The sequence below is a fragment of the Phyllostomus hastatus genome, unplaced genomic scaffold, assembly GCF_019186645.2.
Source record: "Phyllostomus hastatus isolate PE091 unplaced genomic scaffold, TTU_PhHast_1.1 phas_contig_209, whole genome shotgun sequence".
Lineage (NCBI taxonomy): Eukaryota > Metazoa > Chordata > Mammalia > Chiroptera > Phyllostomidae > Phyllostomus > Phyllostomus hastatus.
Window position 1 is genome coordinate 16,046,124 of NW_025333735.1, and position 20,334 is coordinate 16,066,457.

The 20,334-nt window shown below is 34.2% G+C and overlaps 1 protein-coding gene across 2 annotated transcripts in view; it reads right to left on the minus strand.

Moving 5' to 3' along the window:
* The window catches only part of LRRC7 (leucine rich repeat containing 7), a 495,696-nt gene that overhangs the window by 59,566 nt on the left and 415,796 nt on the right, over positions 1-20,334 (minus strand). The window contains exons 22-23 of one of the 2 annotated variants that reach the window (XM_045835283.1): positions 19,530-19,670; positions 10,910-11,029 (exon numbers count right to left, since the gene is read on the minus strand). In XM_045835283.1, the coding sequence (XP_045691239.1) occupies positions 10,910-11,029; positions 19,530-19,670 (261 nt within the window). The remainder of the gene's footprint in view (positions 1-10,909; positions 11,030-19,529; positions 19,671-20,334) is intronic. The other variant, XM_045835282.1, reaches the window with a different exon arrangement.

Genomic DNA, 20,334 nt, shown 5'->3' on the forward strand with positions numbered 1-20,334 from the left:
CAAAAGGAAAAAAGTAGAGGATCCATAATCAAAATGGTGAAATTAGATACAGTCTACACTTTTCACCCTACAATTTGTCCTGTGCTAATGCTGATTTAAACTTTCTTAAAATAAAATAAAAAAGGAAGATATTAACAATAATGATAAAAGTTTGACAATTGTTTCTTTCACCCATAAGATTTCTAAGAACCATAGATAATAGAGTAAGTCAGATACAAATCAAATGGCAGGAAATGGAATCTTATCATTTTGATGTCCTCTATGTGGCAACTGTTTGGCAACAGTCCTCGGTCATATGCCAGTTGTCACGTTGTCGAAATCTTCATATTACACACTCAGTCACAGACATTTTTATTGCATCGGACTAGTTCTGCAGTTGTTCTTGCTTTTAGATTTCTTCCAAAATGAAGATAGTATAAGTGTGATTGAGTTATCTCAATTTTCTGAAATACAATAGTTTTAAGGAATACCTGTGTCAAGAATTGATGGAATAAGTTGTTTTAATCTGACATTCTATTGCTTTAGGTTGTGGCATGTTTTTATTCTATCTCTGACTCAATAGCCTTTTGATAGACACTGTTTAGGTTTTCACTTTTATTAAGGAAATAATTTAGAGCCAGTCTGGATGAGAACAATTTCCTGATTTATGACAGTGGAGTCCTTTGCTACTGGAGATAGCTGTATTGTTGCGCTGTTAGTAGCAGATAAAGGGATGTGCTTTGTTAGTTAAATAATTAACATTGTATTAAGTAGAAAATTTAATTAAAAAGTGACTGTAAAACTAATCAATATTTTGTTCAGCTGTCACAAAGAGCTTTACATTAGAAAAGAATTTTTCCATTTACCTTTCCACAACCTCCTATCTGTATTATTTTTGAGAACAAACTTAATTATATAATGAAATGGAGTAAGTTAAAATTATCTATAAGTTCAATAATACTAAAATCAGTGGATTAAAAATGCATCATTCCAGATGTTCAGATTAATGAAATAAATATTTGAAAGGAATCATTAAATAGAGGAAATTATTTCATTGATTTCTTCAGACCCCTCTTCCTGATTCAGCTACTCTTACTAAGTACTTGAAACTAACTCCAAAGGGTCCCACTTTCATGAAATTTTTGACTTCCTATAGGCCATGTCCTCTTGCTTTGGCAATTATTTTTTGTTTAACAAGCAAACCTTATTACATTTAGCCTTCTTTCTCTTATATCAATAATTTGCAATTATGTGAAGAATTAAATCTAGTTAGATGCATTAATTCTTATTTCCTTAGCACAGCAAAAGACGTGGCTGCATTGACTTATTAGAAAAGGTAACATGATAAAAAAATCAGTAACCTATGTTTTTAAAAGAGTACAATTAATAAATCTGAATTACAGTTCTGATAGTGGTAACATAAAAGGAATGTAACTTTAAATTCTAAAGACTAGATCTGAGCCCTTAGTTTATAATTCCTATAATTGTTCTTTAGATTGTTCTATACATTTGAACTTGTGTAACTACAGATAGTACATTTTTATTCTGTTCTGAAACAATAACTGTTATTTATTCTAAAAAGACCATGTTGAAGCTAGTCTAGTATAGAGAGAGACATATATTTGTTAGGCAGGGAAAATTAGTGTGTGTCTTAATATAGTCACTAAATATAAGCATGAGAAATTTCAAAGAGCCTCTAAAAGGTGTTTGGTAGACAACTAACAATGTCACCAATAGTTGATTCTTAGCACAAAAGTCACATAATATATAACTTTCACCTACCTACCTCTCCTGCTCCTAAACCCTCCTAGCCTGAAGGGATATTTGTGATGATGGGTATGCTCACCTCCCATGCAACTGATGTCATTGAAACTGTTGCTTAAAACTCCTTTTCTCAACCTAATGGGAAAATTAAGGAGTGGGTGCTTAACAATTCACACAGATAATCAGTTTCAGATTGTTTCTGGATACCTCCAAGGAAAGTAGAGTTGCATTAATGTAGATCTAGAGAGTCATTTTCAAAGTCCTGCTGGGGGGACAGGTTCTTTTTTAATTGAGCACATCTGCTATCTTCCCACTGTTCCACCCTCTTTTAAAAACTTATGTCCCCTGAAGAAAGTGGCTTTTGTTTAAGAGAAAAAACTCTTGCAGACATTTGTGTAAGAAATGTCCCTCTGGGCACAACAGATTATGCTAAAAGATTTTTTGTTTACCCATGGTGGCATAGGTAAACACGGCTTGTACATTTGCACAACCACATCAAAATTACAACTAAAATACAGAACAACCATCACTCAGAACTCCTGGAAATCAAGTTGAATGGAAGTCTGACAACTACAGAATTAAAGAAACCACATTCATCCACACTGAGAGGAAGAGAGAGAGAGACAAACACTAACATGAAAGAGAAGCTTCAGTTTTGCTGGGACTAGAAACCCACTACCTAGAATCATCAGAAAATCATCAGCTGGATGGAAGTCTGACAACCAAGGAATTAAAAAAGTCATACTCATCAAGACAGGGAGGAGGGGTGGAGAAATGGAGATGCAGAAACATGAATGGATGGTCTCCACACTAACCTGTGGTGGCTAAAAATTGGAAGGGGTAACTCGGGAGCGAGGGATCCCAGTGCCTCACCATAACACCCAGCCCAGAGTTCCAATTTCAGGAAGGTAAGTCCCCATAACTTCTGTCTGTGAAAATCAGTAGAAGCTGGGGTGGCAGAAGGAACTGCAGGAATCTCAGGCATCTCCTCCAAAAGGGCTTGTCAGCTGATTTCTCAAAAGAAATGTTGCAGGCAAGAAGTGACTGGCAAGAAATATTCAAAGTGATAAAAGCAAAGGCCTACAACCTAGATTATGCTACCCAGCAAAGCTATCATTTAGAATCTAAGGGCAGAAAAAGTGCTTTCCAGACAAGGTAAAGCTAAGGGAGATCATCATCACCAAGCCAATATTATATGAAATGTTAAAGGAACTTATTTAAGAAAAAGATCAAAACTATCAACATTAAAATAGCAATAAATTCACTATTAAAAATTGAATTAAAAAACAAACTCTGCAAACAAGCAGAATAGAAACAAAATCACAGATATGGAAATCATTTGGAGGGTTATCAGTTGGGAGGAAGAAGGGGGAGAATGGGGGAAAAGGTGCAGGGATTAAGAAGTACAAATTGGTAGGTTCAGAATAAACAGGGATGTTAATTCTGGGATGTTAAGAACAGTATAGAAAATGGAATAGCCAAAGAACTTATATGCATGACCCATGGACATGAACTAAGGGAGTGATTGCCAGAGGGACTGGGGGGTGCCGGGTGGAGGGGGGAAAAGGGGGAAAATTGGGGTAAGTGTAATAGCATAATCAATAAAATATATGCATAGAAAATAAAAATCTACAATTGTATGACTTCATCAAGTCTTCATTTTCAATGATTCATTTCTTGTTTTTGGGCAAAACTCACTAAAGGTGAATGCATTTGTCTGCTATTTCTTCCAGAAGCTCAGAATCTTCTGGAGGAACATGTCAGTACCATGGATATCAGGGCAGTCTTTATGTTGCTCAGTACAAAGAGCTAAGTGACACCAACCTGAGTGGGGGTGATGTGAAGAGGATGGGGGAAGCAAGGAGAGTCTCCACCTGCCCACTAACTAAGAAAGATCTCTTTCCTAATGTTCAGAAAAATGTTTGCATTCAAAATGACTCGGTATAAAAGATTCCAATCTGTTTTTGAATTTCGGTGATGGCCCAGTCTAGCAGAAGAAAAATTTACTCTAACCAGAGTAAAATGTGCTCTTATCAGTGGAGAAAAATGAGGCGTAGGGAGAGAATCAGAGAAGAGGGAGCCAAGATTGTGCTCAGCATCACTCACAGCGATAGAGAAGATTGTTCTCATTTGCTTATGGACTACAAATCAAGGCATTACTCCTGGGGGTTCTTCTCTGGTAATAATGTGTATTGCTTTGTGAGGAAAAAAATACAAAGCCCCAGGCAAAAGTTAACTATCTGACATATTTCCTTCTGCACAAAAGGAGAATTTAGCTATGGCACTGAAAATCAAAATCATTTTTTCCTCAACTTTACTTTAAATTACAACAGATGTTCTTGACTTTGATGTTGTTGGAAATAAGAAGCATTTCTATTTCGCTCTTATCTCTAATATGTAAGGTTTACCCAGTTGATTTTCATATCTGCTTCTTCTACATCTTGACTTGCTCAATATAGCCTCAATATTTACTCTACTTTCTATCCTCCCAACATTTTTCAATATTTACATTTTCACCTCTCTTTCTTATCCATTCTGGACTTTCCTCTATTCTTATGTAAGTGAGCTGTATCTACTCTCCCCTCCACCTCTGGTGTAAGGGATTCCAAGAGCACCATTGCATAGTCCCAGTTAAATCACAAAAGCCAAGAAATGCAGCTATTTTTTAAAAATTAAAAATATATTTATTAATTTTAGAGAAAGAGGAAGGGAGAGACAGAGAGGAAGAGAGAAACATTAGTGTGAGAGAGAAACATTGATTGGTTGCTGTCTATATGATCCCCAACCAGGAATCGCACCTACAGCCTAGCTGTGTACCCTGACCGGGAATTGAACCCCCAATGCTTTGTGTATGAGATGGCTCTTCAACCAACTGAGCCATGCAGGCCAGGGCGGTAGCTATTTTTATTCTAGTTCCACATATATTATTGATAGCAATATTTGTTTTTAATGGCAAGACATTTTGAGAAAACTTGTTTTCTATGACTAAAACTTGATTATATTTTAGATAAAAGTTTTACAGCATAACAATAACATGATTTAAAAAAATTATTAAATATATAGGTTAAGCTGATTTTTAAATATAGTACCTTTATACATTTACTTCTCATTTAAAAATTGCTTCAGTTTATTTTTACTCCCTAAAAAGTTCTACAATAGACTGGCTTTTGTTTCCAAGTGAAAAATCAATTCCAGAAGTAATTTGATTCAGCTATTTTAAAACAGAAACAATGATGTGGTCATATAGTCAATAGCAAAGCAAATTAAGATTTTCAAAAGATATTTTAGGCCTTATCCTCTTAAGTATGTACAAAAACAAACAGTAAAATGCATTATGCTAAGAAATATGATAAATGCCAAAATTAAAATAAGGAATGAGTACTCCTTTCCAGAAACTTAAAAATTAAAAAACATTTTGTAATATGGCTTAAAAAAGCAAAACTTCCAATTTGGGGGCCTGTGAAAGAAAGAATAAAAAGAACATGAAAATGACCAAAAAACACATATAATTTCTTTCAAATTTCTTTTTGTTTCCCCTAATGAGTTCCCGGGCATACCTCAGAGATGAATAGCAACTGGCAATCCTTGAGCACTGAATGGCTCAGCTGGCATTGTTGATGTGAGGAAATTATGGGCAAATTCAGCCCGAGGGGCACGATGGTGAGCCAAGACTAAATGGGTTGCATTTTTAATACCTTCCCTTCAACTGTGTCCCTCCTGATGCTGACCCTTGACACCCATCTTTATTATCCTCACTGCTCTTACACTGGAATAGCAGACATTTGGGGAGAGAAGAGTCCTGCTGAAGAGCCAATGCTAAAAGAGACCTTTGATATCCAGTCTCTATATTTAAAGAATTTTCAGATTTACTTTTTCCAGAAGGGTAATATTTGGTTTCATTTGTTTTACTGTGTCACTTGAGCTTTTTTGCTGCAGTGGTTTTCTGCTCCAACATTTTAACATATCCTTAAAACACTGCCCTTCAATTTTAAATCTCAGAGATATTTAACCTATTTAAAACTCTCAATGCTTTTAAAAGAGTTTGTCAGTTCAGAATAAGAGAAAAGCAGCCTTGTCATTCCTATGGAGGATTATATCAAATTATATAATTTCTGATTTTCATTTTTATTTTATACTATAACCTTTACACACTTTTCTGTTACATATGGGAGAATAATCTAAAATATTTAGTCACCTGTGTGATCTTGGCAAGTAACCTAACCTAAACTTGAAGTCTCTGAGAAAACCTAAACACAGTCTTTTATTTTATAAGATGGATAAGAATAGTACGGCTTACCTAATATGGTGGTTGTAAGGATTAGAAGAAGAATGCATTAACACAATGCCTGGAAGAAAGTGATGTTTAATACATGGTACAAAATAGTTCTTACCACGGCGACTATGACATTATCCAATAGACTGCAGCAGTGAAGGCAGGTGTGTGACAGGACCCTAAAATACACATATTCCTTCTGAACGCACTAGTTTTCTGCCATTGCAAGGATTTAATAGCAGTTCTTAAAGTGCTCGAGTAGTACTGCCTGGAAGTCAGGGGGAGATTTACATAGCTGTGACATGTCCTTCTAGCAGTGATTCCCAGACTCTTTCAATAAATGGAAATCAAAATTTGAAATTTGGGAAACTGACACAACAAGTGAAAGCTTAGAAAACTATTACAACTTAAAAAAAAGAAAAGTCATGATTTAATACACTCAACATTTTGCCATGGATTAGCCCCTCTGTTACACGGGCCTATGGCAGATACAGGAGCAAAATTCTTTCTGATAAATGCTTTTACCTCTAATTATTATTTTATGTCTCAATCTCTGGATCCACAGCTTGGAGAGTGCCTACATTTGTTCTACAGTAGTACTTGAAGTATGCTAGTCATAACCATGAATATTACCAATATTAGTTACACCAAAGAGTTGTGAGAGCCAGAACAGAGAGCCACAAGTTCAATCAAAGCCTCTCTACAAAGGATCTCCCACTGCAGTGTCACAGTAGTTTCTGATCATAGCAGTATCACGGTACTAGTACTCCACAGTAGAAATATCACAGGAATAGCATAGTAGTATCTCCAGGCACAGAGATAAGATTAAAAAGTCTGCAGAGACTTTGAGAAAGAGACTGAATGAGGTGTTGGCTAAGACTTCTTCAGTACTCATTCTCCTTTGAATCTCCATTCCATTCATAGTTCAAGTTCTAATTTTCTACTCTTATCCTGTCTAGCCTAATGGCTACTCACTTCACAACAACTACAAAAGTAACATTGTTTAAAAAAAATTCATTATAGAATATAATATAAACCCAATGAATAACAGTACAATTTTCACACCTATTTTGGTAAAACCTGGAGCTCAGGAAAATAATCCCATTGTCATTTTTATTTCCTTAGGTTAATTCTCACTGAATATTAACTTGATATATTTAATAAATATATTATAAAAAACTAAATTTGAATATTTAACACATTCTTTTTTCTCTCTGTTCTCTGTGGTAGACATACCTATTTCTAGGTTCTAAAATCTCAGAACTATAACATAGGGTAGTGAGAAAATGCTTATTATGATAGTAGAAGGAATTTACAAATCAGTTTATACATGAAAAACATGATAAAATTTTAAAGACATATTATTTCACATTTGACAAGAAGTATAGAAGGTTAATAAAGTTTTCAGAAAGATTAATTATTCTAAACTTTAAGAAGATTCACTAGCCCACAAATGTTTAATCAGTATAGGTTTGCATGAGGTTCTGAAAGCACATAAAGAAGCAAAAAAGTGATCATCATGATTTGTATTGATGAAATGATTAAACGTAGTATTATGGGCTCTGAAAGTAGATTTCACATAAAATGGATGCATGGATGAACAATGTCAACACCTCTTAGTTCCATCTCAAGTGTTACTAATAAATGAATAGGGTTTTTCCTTGTATGGGAGAATTACAGTCATCCTTTGCAGCTATGTATGTGCACATGCATGATTTCTTCCTGCGATCAGGCAATCTGCTCTGGGCTTCGATAGGTACTCCTTTAATGTCTAGCCATCAGTTTCATCCTCTCCTCTGTCCTCATAAAGAAGCAGATTTCCCTCCTTTTCTGTCTGAGATTTTCAATCTCCTCTTCACCAAAGGCCTCTTTCCATCAGCCTTTAAATACGATCAAGTGTCTGCCATCTTATAAATCCCTTCCACATTCCACCATAATTATTTCTTTTTGTTCAAAAGGATACTGCTTTCTTGAGTTTTCTATTTACTCTGTACTGAGGGGAAACAATTTTAGGATAAAGCCAATAGTATAAATGGAAGATGAGGAGGGAAAAATACTAAGTTTAAAATTATATAACTGAAAATGAAATCTGAGCCTTACTCTACATTTTTACTGCTTCTTTTTTTTTATTTTATTTATTTATTTTTAGGGAGGGAGAGAGAGAGAGAGAGAGAGAGAGAGGGAGAGAGAGAGAGGGAGAGAAACATCAATGTGCAGTTGCTGGGGGTTATAGCCTGCAACCCAGGAATGTACCCTGGCTGGGAATCGAACCTGGGACACTTTGGTTCCCGGCCCGCGCTCAATCCACTGAGCTACGCCAGCCAGGGCTTCTGCTTCTTATATTAGCTAACTATTTCCTTAATGTTCAAGGCTGTTTCCCTTGAATTTTTTATAACTTGCAATGGAAAGAACCCTACTGAAAAAATCTTTAGTTATTCTCTCTCATTTCTCCCTAAGGACATCTCTTACATATTGGTGCTCCATGGAGTTTTGTGTCATCCATCTATCTTACTCATGGCTCAGTGTGATGATTGCTAAGTTTATATTTCCAGTTAAGAGTTCTCGCCTGAACTTCAGGTAAATGAAAACAAGTATCCACTGAGCATTTCCACTTAGATGCCCCAACAACACAACAGGTTAGCACATTAAAACATAGGCCCCCTTCCTCCTCCACTTCCACTTATTACTCTTTTTCTGTTTTCTACCTGGGTGCATATCATCACTCACTTGCCCAATTAAAAACCTGGTTATCAACCTTGGAGCTGTCATTTATCTCTTATGCCCCATGTACAATCTAAGAATATATTGAATCTATGCATTTCTCTCTACCACCCATTGCTTCCACCTACTCTCCCCCAGATTACAATAGAAGTTTCTTAACTGGTTCAATTTCCTCTAGTCTCTCTCTTCTCTAATTCATTCTCTGAAAAGCTATCAGTGCTCTTTAAAGGGAAATTTAATCATGTCTTTGCCCTGTTTAAAATAGTTCGTTGTTTCCCTTCCCATTTCCTTCACAATAAAGCTCAGCATGATTTGGCTTATGCTTATCCCTCCAGCTTTATTTTATACTGCTCTTCTTTACTAACTTCTTTTAGCTGCTTTATTAAACAGGTGCCTCATAGCACTGTATCCATCTTCACAGCACTAATTGTACTATATTACAGTTATCTGCAGTGCTGAGTATTGCTCAGTAGGCAGAGTAATGACATGTGTAACACCTAAATATCAGGGTGTTAGCAATTATTTTGGGTAAATGATTATATATATGTATATATACATATATGTGTATATATGTGTATATGCATATATCTATATGGCACTGAAAACATCATCAAAGGTAAAATCACCTAGGTTACAAAGAAAGTGTGTGATTAGATAGTGTATATGTTAGTTATGAAGCACAATTATAAAATGAACACTCATGAACTTAAGAACTAGAGTGTAAGAAGCACAATTCAACCTAAGAAATACAGCAGTACTCATAATACCAGCTTCCTCCCTCATCCTACCCCCAGCTTCCCGTTTAGAGATGGCAGTACTCTTATTTTTTATTAACCATTTCCTTATAAAAGTAGTTTTCCCACTACTGTACTTTATGTTTAAATAATACATTTTAATTATACTTATTTTTGAGATTTATAAGTATGGTATTTTTGATATGTACCATCTTCTGAAGCTCATTTTTCACTTAAATCACATTTTAAAAATTTATACAAATTATCATAAATATATTTAACTAATTTCCATGGCTGTAAAATATTCCTTTGTGTGAATAACAGAATTTATGTACACAATTTCATGGTGGTAGGCATTGGATTTTTCCAATGTTCTGCTATTCTAAATATTACAAGAGTCCTGAATGACATATACAGGAGTTTTTCTAGAATGATATCTTATGAAGGAAATTATTGGAATGCATGTTTAGCTTTATAAGATAATTTGTTACCAAAGTGATTGTGCTTTTTATTCCCACAAGCCAGTATAAAAGTTTTAATTGCTCTTATATTTGCAAACAACTTCAATTTTTCAGACTTAATTTTCCCAAGTCTACTGAGTATAAAATAGCATCTTTTTTTGCATTTTCTTGATGAAAAGATTCAATTTTTAAAAAATCTTTCCCCCCATTATCCCCTCTCACCTCCCCTCTGGTTATAATTTTTAAAAATATTTATTGTATTGTATGCCTTTTCTTATTGATTTGTAGGAGTTTAAAAAATGTATTCTGGGAAACTAATGCCTTGTCCCTCATATACCTTGCAATTATTTTCTCTCAGAGCATTTTTCACACTCTTTATGACAACTTAACTTGTAGTCTTCTAGTTACCTACATACCACCCAGCCTACCTCATTAGATGAAAAGATCCTAGAGGTAAGACAGTATATTTTATTAATTTTTGTCCCCCAGCATCTAGCAACTGGTCAAAACATAGTGCTACTGGGCTCACTAAGTGTTTATTAAATGAATGACTACTAGATCAATGAATGGCTACAACTTTAGAAACGCAAATCTCTTTTTGTAGTCAAATTTTATTTTATGCAAATTGGCTACTATACTATAATACCAAAGCCAAGAGGGTCAGAAGTACATGTTACACATCTTCCTGTACTTGTACTTGCACTTCAAAAATGGGTGTCAGGCACTAGTAATAGGTGCTAGTGTCTGCAGAGAGGTAGCAGAATGTTGTTTGTAAATATTTATTACCAACTCTGAACATTTGGCAATGTTCATTTTTCATCCTTTTCAATACACTTACAGTTAACCAGTCTTCTCATAAGAGAATATTTAGCCTAAATTTATCACAAAATTAGAAATGATTTTATGATGTACATTATGGATTACATATTACAATGGTGTGCAAGGCCATGGTTTGTCATTAACTTAAAATTGGTTACCTTTTTAGTAATGGTGTCTGGAGGTACATCCCGCCTCCCAAGAGGATAAGGATTCCATTGGCCGCTCGGAGATACATCTTCTTGTCCATTGTCTAAAATGTTGCTTTGCTGGGACGGGGTCTATTGCAAAAATGGGATGGCATTCTTTAGTGATGTAATAAAAGTTTATCATACTTTTCTGAAGAGTCCCTAATGATTATGGTAAAAATAATTTTGTTTAATTACAGAAAAACATATATACTGAACTGAAAGTATTATTATGCACTTTTTACTCAGTAAAAAATTCTAAATTGACAGCTTTTTGGAAGCAGTGAGAAATCAACTAAAATAACAGTCTTAGAATTATCTATTGAATTTTAAAGAAAACTTTAGATTATTTATAGTACCTGAATAAAAGAGGTCATAATAAAATTAATCAAGTGATAAAAACCACAAACATTTAAACTTGCTCATTATTTTAATGTGGTATTTCTATTTAGAATATAAGTAAAAGGCATATAAACACAGTATGTAACTTCCAATATTCTGAGCCATAGCCTGAAGAAAATTGTATAAGGCTGTACTGATTCTGGGAGCATATATCGTGCACTAATTCAAAATATTGTTAACACTAGCCTAGGGTAAGATACATGGTTATATGACATTATCTACAGACATCTTTGAGTGAAAAATGAAAACAACATTAAATATATTATACTCTTAGAATCACAGTATAAGTAAATCATGACTTTAATTCTAAAATTATTTATATAGGTCACTTATGCATTAAAGTTTAAACTCTTTATAATATTTTCACTGATCTACTGCTTATTATGTTTAACAGATAATAATTCCCCTGACTTTATTATTATTAATATTAGATATTTGGGAGATATTAGACATTATATCTAATTATAGTAGATTCTCAGTAAATCCTATTCCATATTTGGGAGGCTCTTCATAGTCCGACCTGAGTAATAGCAAGTAATCACACAACATGGAGGGATATAGTAGTGGGATATTTTTCTTGTGAAAGCTGATTTCACAAATGTTTTCACAAGTGTTGTCTCCTTTCCTAACCTACAGTATACACAGGTACTAACTACTTGATTTCTTGAAGAATTCTTATGAGTAAGATATTGTGTTTAGTATTTCTTATCCATTTTATGCAGATGTTTTGAAGGATCATGGCAGATAAATAAAGCCAGGTGAGAGCATGTATGCGCAGCTCCACTCTGTGTGAGGTATTGTCCTCTAAACCTGGAGTGGGAGAATTAGACTGCTACTCTCTCATAACATGGTAGACATGAAAATCTTGCCAGGCTGTATTTGATCATATGGAATAGTCCTGGTTCTTCTCCTTTAGAAGACATGTAATCAATCACCCTATCTGTATTCTGACTACATGCATTTTTAAAAAGTATTGTTTGGAACTATTTGAAAATAAGATTTATTATGATACTAGATGAAGTTTCCCTATTGTCTAATGAATATGGTAAAAAGTAAGAAGATAACTTAGTTTTCTTCTTATACTTTGGCCATGTGAATATCTTTTTTCATGAGCCTATGAGAAAGTGTGAAAAAAAAGAGAACAAAGGTATTGAATTGGAGCTGTTGGGTTAACTAGGAATAAATTTTCTTGTGTTTCTTTGAAAATCAAATGTAGATAACACATTTAAAGTACATATTACTTGAAAATAAATAACTATGCAAAGCCTATCTGTCTGTCTTTAAGCATTAATTTTCTAGTCTTTACACCTCTTCCAGATCAATATGTTTGCATATGCCCACACATAATTTTTCCAGATATTAAAATATAACAAATCAAATTATTAAAATTAAACAGTTAAAATATTATTCAGGGTAGGCATTAGTGGTCCATGTTTTTTTCTGGCTTGGTTTCTTTGCCAGTCAAGTGGGATAATAAATGAGATCACATGGCTAGGTTGGTGCAACACAGATTTTTGAGAAGTGGCCAGACTTCAATGCAGGTATCTTTTTCTCTCCATATCACCCTCATCTCTGTTTTCTCCACTAAACTTGGTTTAGTTGGCCAGACATGACTCCTAGTCCCAGAGAGCAACTGAGAATTGCAAAATTATTTCTGGTGTAAGAAAAAAGGCTAACGCTCTTCAGTTAAATTCCTAATATCATGATATAGGACCATCATTAGTTTAGGAATTATTCTCTTTCTTTTTACAATTAGGATCAGCAGCTGCACCAGTTTGTTTATATTATGGCCAATAGAAACATAAACATGCTGATACAAAAACAATACTTTCACTAGACAGCAAAATTAAAGAAATTGCCTGAAAACGATTTTCTTTATTAATTTCAAGACAGTTCTTGTCTTTTTGTTTTTAAGTAAGATGACTTAAGTTTGTAGAAATAGACCATGAAAACAATTTATTAATATTTGGAAGGGGAAACCAAAAGAGAAGTATATGGTAGGTTCACATTCTTTCCCCAAAGAGGCATAGCTATTAACAAAAATCATGCTTTTGATAAAGTATGACTGAACTGTGTCTAAATGGAGTTGCTCAGTTGTTAAAATTCTATAGAAGGTTAAAAGGTGCAAGTGAAAAATGTAAAAAATAGTAATGAAGTTATCACTGTTGAAATTTATTATTTCAGAGAAAATAACCAAACTGAATTGAAATTATTCATTTAATTATTTTTAGTACCACATTCTAGACATTTTATTTAGATACTTTAAAAGATTAAAAATAAATCTTTATATCCCCACCACACGTAACCAATTATATATAAAAGACATGGAAAATATTCACCCTCTCCCTTCTCTCAGCTTCTAAATTCTGTAATATTTCAAAGCAATAGAGAAAACGGTCAATGTAATTTAGTGAAAAATAACAAATTTTATTTAAGAAATTCAGTAATGCTAGTAAAAGTTTTGTTGAATGGATGCTGGTCCCAAAGACTGCTGTGGGCATTTGTGGATTTAACATTTGTGATTTTGATGGCTGTGAGCAATCACACGTGTCTATTGAAGGAAGTAATCTCCAGTTTTGCTGAGGCACAAAGGTTCATGAATGTGCATGTTTATGTGCTTCTCTAAATATATCTCTGTGTGTGTACGAGCCTGTATATGAGTGTGTGCATGCATGTGTGTATATGTGTATCCATATGTGAACACAGATTCACAACTGAGAGTAAATAAACTTAGCTGATCCGCTTGCTTTGTTCTTGTCTGCTAATCGATGGGTGCAATCCAAGCTTGGGAAATTCACTACTACTTTTTGTCAGGGAAATTATGCAAGTGTGGACTACAATTTGGCACTTTGCAAAGATCTTGGGATGTATCCCTTAAGAGCTCAAGGGTCTATTTTGCTTCGTAATTATCATATAGTTCATGAAAAGCATTACCTTAGATTAAAAAAATGCATTAAAAATAATTTTCCCCAAAGTATTTCCAGTGAAATTATTGCTATATTATTCTTTTCCTGCATATTTTTCCAAAAAAGTTTGGTGAATACATGCCAACCCTGGATCTAAATCATTATATCACAAGGTTCACTCTGAAGATGGTGAGATGATGTCTAGATGATTTTTAAATCAGCAATTTATTATAATGATGAAGTAGCATCTGTTTGAATGCTAACATTATTTTGGTAATTTTTACTACTGTCTATGAAAATATATGTAGTTTAGAAGATAAAAACATTTTGCATAATTAGAAAGTTAAGAAAATCCTTCTTGAGGATAGGTAGCTGATAATAAATGTAGCAAGGTCAATAAAACCTGTAGGTATAAATTGCCCTGAAGGTGCTACAGAAATCTTGCTTTGCTTTTAGAAAAAAAATTGTATCAAGTATGTGACCCTAGGAACTAGAGTAAATAAATGCAGATAAAATGTTGGCACTATTTGCATAGATCCAGTAAGAAAAGACATTTATTAAGCTCAGCTAACTAAGAAAGCCTCTACCTCTAGCAAATGGAAAATGATTTGGGTCCCATGATATCTACTTATCTGGATTGTTATGAAGTTGATGTGCGATAACAGGGTATATAAAAGCATTTTATCCACTGTTATGAGTTATGGTCTAAAAGGAAATGTCAGGTTTTACAAGTATTTGAGAAGGCATCATCGTAGAAGGCATCATCTACTTGGACTTAGGTGCCAAGTAGAGTCAGGTTCAGACTCAGCTACTACTATGCCAGGTGTAGAGGTTACAAGAGTAAAATGGTAAAAATTCAGGTGACTTTTCTGTGACACATGAGCCTCAGATTTCTCATCTATGCAATAAAGATAAATACTTCCTATGAGGCTTTTTGTGAGGGTTGTGTGAAAAAACATATTTAAAGTATGTCATGGTACCGGGTACATAGTAGATTCTCAGTAAATCCTATTCTTTATTCTACTTCTATCAAGATATTTATTTATTTTACCATTAATCTGGATAATAAAAATGAAAGTTTGAACTGACATTCTGCAATACAGTTGACACTTGAACAACATGGGATTAAGTCTGCCAACCACATATAACTTTTAACTCCCCCAAACTTAATTACTAATGGCCTACAGTTGATTTACTGGTAACACAAACAGTTGATTAACACATATTTTATATGTTATATGTATTATATATTGTATTTGTATGATAAAGTAAACTGGAATAAATAAAATGTTAGTAAGAAAATCATAAGGAAGAGCAAATACATTTATGGTATTTATTAAAAACATCCACAATAAGTGGACCTGTTCACATCACACCCATGTTGTTCAGGGGTCACCTGTGTTATATTTCTCTCTGATAATGTAAAATTTCAAGACAATAGCTAATTTCAGTTACAACAGAACACATCTGAAGAAGCACATGGAGCCATTAATAACATCATAGAAAGTTGCCTTAAATGCTTTTTGGAGAGGCAGTGAATAAATGATAAATGAATAAATGAATGAATGGATAGAAAATATGAAAGTTTTATAATTTAATACTTGATTTATGTCTTAAATATTCTGAACATAAGTACCATTAATTTTTTAGAAAATTGGAAAAACCATCAATAAATATTGTAAAAACGTTAAAGGAAATTAAATTTATTAAACTAATTTTTTTGTTGTATTTATTTACTTTTTAAAATACCTTAGGCAATTCTATAAAATTATATTAGAAAATATAATTTACTATTTATAGAATAGAAAGCCTATATTTAGCTTGTAATCCATGAAAAATATATAATACTCAACTTGGAATATAATAGATATAAAAACATTAGAAATATTCAAAACACAGTAAAATCTGTGAAAATATTCCCTTTCAGTTCACGTAAATGCTGTGTAAGTACTTTGTCAAGTGCAATGTTTTTCAATCTTCATTCACAAATAATTATATCTCGAGTAGTTTAGTACAAATTTGTTTAAAGAGAGTTGACAGAAAAGAACTAGATATGTTTTGGTAAACTAAAAAAAAAAGCAAATCAAGAGAAATAATGTGCTGAGTCAGGATTTCAACTCACACGAATAGTGCCTTTCTGTTAGTTACCAGAATGGAGGGGTTGGGGAATGCAGGAATCACAAAAGTCTCCCTCCCTGGATGTATAACTTATAAAAAGTCTCAGGGCGACAGAGTAAATACAAAACTGCTCCTTTCTTCTACTTGCAAAAGGTGAGGCTTGGCAAGCAGACAGTGTGGGAAAAGAGTCTAGATTTCAGCCCCTGAGAGATCCCTCCAGAGGGCACCACTGCACAAAAATATGCTGCGACTTTATTTCCCTAGCTTAAGGTGAAAACATTACTTTAGATTCCTTAGGAGGCTTCATTCATTCATTCATTCTTTCTAGGATGCCCCAGAGTCATTTGCCATAGCAACGAACTAGAGATGGCCAGTATTATCATTCAAGAATTTTATGAATAAAAAGTTCCAGATTTCCATGGGAGAATGAACAGCTTTTTCAATTTTATCAGCTGAAAACGTGTGTTTATAAAGTTGTTCTTATTTTGTATTTCAGTGGAAATCTCATGGCTAACAAACATTTAGGAGCTGCAAAGAAATTGTAAATGTATGATATTAATTTTTATTATCTTAAGTATCAAGATAAAAGTGTTGTAATTGATTTTTATGCCTTTGTAAGTCAATTTTGTCTATCTCCTTTTGTGTAGGGAAGAAGAGTTCAGGGAAACAGCCTCAAGCAAGGGACCAGTTAGCAACACTCAGTGGATCAAAGAAGGGGGAGGACTCCAACAGGCTGCATCTGAAGAGAGGGTGACAGGAAACCTAGCAGAAAAACCAGACAAATTTTCTAATTAAAGAAGTGCTGCAGAACAGACCTATCTGCTCACTAAGGTGAAGGGATAGAGAATTAGACTAGAATCCATGGGAGGAAGCAGAGGCTGAACTAGTCTCAAAATTGAGTACGTACCAACCACTACCCAAACACCATAAAGTCCCTGCCATGGCAGCAGGGTAAGAAAATTGTCCCAGATGCCCAAAGGCCTAAAGTTTAGAGTACTAACACTGATAATTTTGGGTCATAATATATTTTGGTGGTGACAGAATAGTTGCCCTGACTGCGTTCTTTTTCTTTCCCTACCTTCTCTGTTTCTTTCTTTCTCTTGTTGTGTGGATAATACAGTATTGATGATCATGCATTTTCAGATGGAGTCTTTCAATAGATGAATTACTCTTGGTTTGCAGTTTAATACGACTTCCAAAGACAATTCGTTAAGGTCATCCCTGTGCCCAGCTGAGGAAGGCTGAAGAGTCCTTACATGTTATAACTCTGCAATATTTCTGTCAGAAATGTTAAAGCTACAGTAATTGCTGGTGAATCCATTCTCTAGGGTACCCCAAACAACATCAGAAAATTAATATAGCAATACAGTGGTGCCTAAATTATACCTGGAGATAAGTTAGATATTCAGAAAGGGTGCTTCAAAGTACATTACCATTTTTCAGACTTTGCGTATATCTGTATTATTCTATAGATTGATGTAAGAGTAAATAGGGCTAAAAAATGGCAAAACAAGGTATAATTTCAAAGGATTCAAGGAATAGCTTCCTTCATACCAAGACCTCTCTAATCTCACTGAATTTTGAAATTCCATCATTTTAGTTAAAGGATTTGATTTCTATTAATCACCTATTAATTAATGGGCACCTCCAGGAAAGCTGCCTATTAAAATTGTGATATCTAATCTATTACTTAGTGCTAATAAGTTTCAAGGCCTTTTTGAAAATAGGTTTTGTCAGGGCAGAGGATGAGGGCCCTGGGCACCTAATAGAACATGAAAAACAGGTTCCCTTAAAGTTGGGGCTCTGGCAAAAACGGTCTTGCTGATAGCAGTATATTGAGACCAACATGCATTAACTCACAAGAACCATCTATATTCAAGTCCCAGTCTGCTTTCAGTGATGCCAAATTAGTACTTTGAAACTGGCTGTAGAGAGAGTGTTTTTTTCACTGACATTGGCAAACATCACAGATTGTGGCTTTGTTTTTCTCCCTGCAGAGAAAGTTACCCACACACCACTGGTCCTCCAACAGAAGACTGAGGACAGGAAAAAACAACATTCAAATGTTCTTCATTTAGTTATGTTTTTTTCAAAGTAATGATAAAGCTGTGAATAAAAATGTGTCTTTGACTTCATTTCTCTACTCACAGTGGGAAACAAACAATCCAGAGTTAGGGATTGTAATTAAGACTAATATGACAATAAAATATGAATTTGAGGTCTTTTGACCCTCATTTTCCTGGGATGGGGGTTTGTTGAGTTTGTTCCATATGGTCATTAACTTTACTAGGAGAGAAGTGTTTGGAGGCTACTTTCATTCTGTTTTCCCCACTTTGCATTGCCTATTTTCATAAAAAAACTGCTAGGCTAATGACTATATTAATAATAAAGTCATAATGACACATTGTGTAAAAATGACTCATTAGTTTCCATCAAAACGTAACTAAGACAGAAGGCATTAATCAATTTAAACAGGTAAAATAAATGTGCATTCTCAGTTTTGACTGAATAAAACAAGCAGAAATGTTCCTTTCACAATGGAAATGTTTCTAATTACAGTGTATTTTCTTTCAAATGAGCCTACATTGTCTCTCAAAATTATGTGAACTTGCTACTTTCAAATTAGCCTAGGATGAGTAACAATTTGCTTGTGAAGTCACAAACTTGTTTCTCATGTTTTACTTCTGTGTAATCTTTCCTGTGAAGAAAATGGGCTGCAAAAGCATTTTGAAGTGTCGACCACTTAATTCCCATTCTAATTTAGGACCTTCTCTTTTCCAAAGGAATCTGTAGAAACCCAATCATAATTTCTAGCTCTGATTTCAGAATGCATTGGCAAGAGAAGATAGGGATGTCTCAAAAATAAATATGAAAAAAATAAGAGAAAATGAATAATATGAAAAATGAGCCTTAAAGCAACACAAAAAGCCATGTACCTGCTCAATCCAAAAAGCAAAGCTGTAAAGCAGGAACCTGATAATCCGTCCAGCTACAAATACTCATTTAGCAGCTAAGAAGAGTTCAGGCTCTACATTATTTGCCCTTGTGCTTTATGGACTTGTGAGAATCTCTCAGCAGGGCTGAATGTACAGCCTAAACACATTAAGTGAGCAAACAACATTAATTGGCTTTGGTATGCTGACACATGTAGGGCAATCCATACTTACTTTCTGAAGAGGTAGTTCTTGTAGATCAAATTTAGACTTAGTCTGCAAGTTTAAAGTCATGCTTCTGCCTGCATGCATTGCTGAAATACCTCCATAGGGCAGCATGCCAAGGTTAACTGTGTTGTGTTTGTAAGCAGCATTCTGAGTAGAGGAAATAATCATGTGACAGGGTGTGAACACATGCTCAACAAACTGATCATTACATGAACATGTTTAAATTTATAACATTTAACTTTAAGCGAGCAAACAGTAACTTTCTTTTTTAAAACATGCACTTGGTCAGACAGAAGCATACAGTAAACAGTGTTAGTTATGCACATAATGAGTACCATCCAAAACTACAGAGAAGACAAAAAAGCAAAGATACATCCTGTTTTACATTTGCTGCTAACACAAAGGCATAAAATCTCTCTTATATGTCATGATAGTAGTGATTTAGGACAAATGATTTTTTTATCTGTGGTAGTTTATTGATTAAAAAAACTTAAACAATGAAGTCTATCAAATTTTGTCAACTGCAAACCTCATGAACTCTTTCACATTATGAGATCATCTCATACAAAAGACAAATACTAGCTTATAATTCTGCCTTAAAACTGATGCACTGTGGTGTTAAAGCCAAAATCAGTTTCCTTACTTCTGTCTACAGGCTTCACCACAGCAACTCAGAAAAAAAGCTGGTGAAAACCTCCTTCAATATGACCACTGGCTGATTGAATTTGCTGATTAATTTAGTTAAACCAGTCAAATAAGTTGTATGAGGATCCAAACATTCTAACTTATTTTTTTGTTTCTTAAAATTACA